General features: G+C 36.3%; 1 protein-coding gene across 1 annotated transcript in view; it reads right to left on the reverse strand.

Moving 5' to 3' along the window:
- Positions 1-542, reverse strand: part of LOC119594353 (3'-5' RNA helicase YTHDC2-like) — a gene marked incomplete at its 3' end in the record, with an annotated part of 122,633 nt that overhangs the window by 65,818 nt on the left and 56,273 nt on the right. The window contains 1 exon segment of the mRNA XM_037943411.1: positions 151-312. Within this exon segment, the coding sequence (XP_037799339.1) occupies positions 151-312 (162 nt within the window).

Below are 542 nucleotides of genomic sequence, written 5' to 3' on the forward strand. Positions count from 1 at the left end.
AAACAATAACAGAATACTGGAGAGGAGGCATATCTCAGACAAAATAATAAAAAGAATCAGACGAAATGCGGAAGAAAAGAAGCCATGAAAGGAAAAACAACATAAAGAAAAAAAACAAGGGAAATAAAAAAAAAGGTGGGAAATCTATACCTGCATGCTGGAGTGGAGGCAAAAGAGACAGTATTTTCCACCAATCAGATACTGTTTCTCTTCAGCTATGATGCGATCACGGAGATTGACAATATCATCGTACCCCGGCAGGAAGATGAGGATTGCACCTGCAACATTCCAAGAAGTATTGCTACCAATAAGTCAGGCATTCAGCTTCTCTTATTTCCAGACTTAAGGTTCAGTGATAAGAAAGAAAAAATACAATATTAGCTAGTGATTAATGAAAAAAAGTTGTTTCTACATTACTGAAAATAGGCTAAATTATGAACAAATCCTGAACTAGTTTTATCATAAATGACAATCAAATTGCCACTCTTTAAGGCTCTACCCTTCCCCATCTACATAATGAAGACTATGCCTTACCTGAGGGC

The sequence above is a fragment of the Penaeus monodon genome, chromosome 33 (genome assembly GCF_015228065.2).
Source record: "Penaeus monodon isolate SGIC_2016 chromosome 33, NSTDA_Pmon_1, whole genome shotgun sequence".
NCBI classification, from domain to species: domain Eukaryota; kingdom Metazoa; phylum Arthropoda; class Malacostraca; order Decapoda; family Penaeidae; genus Penaeus; species Penaeus monodon.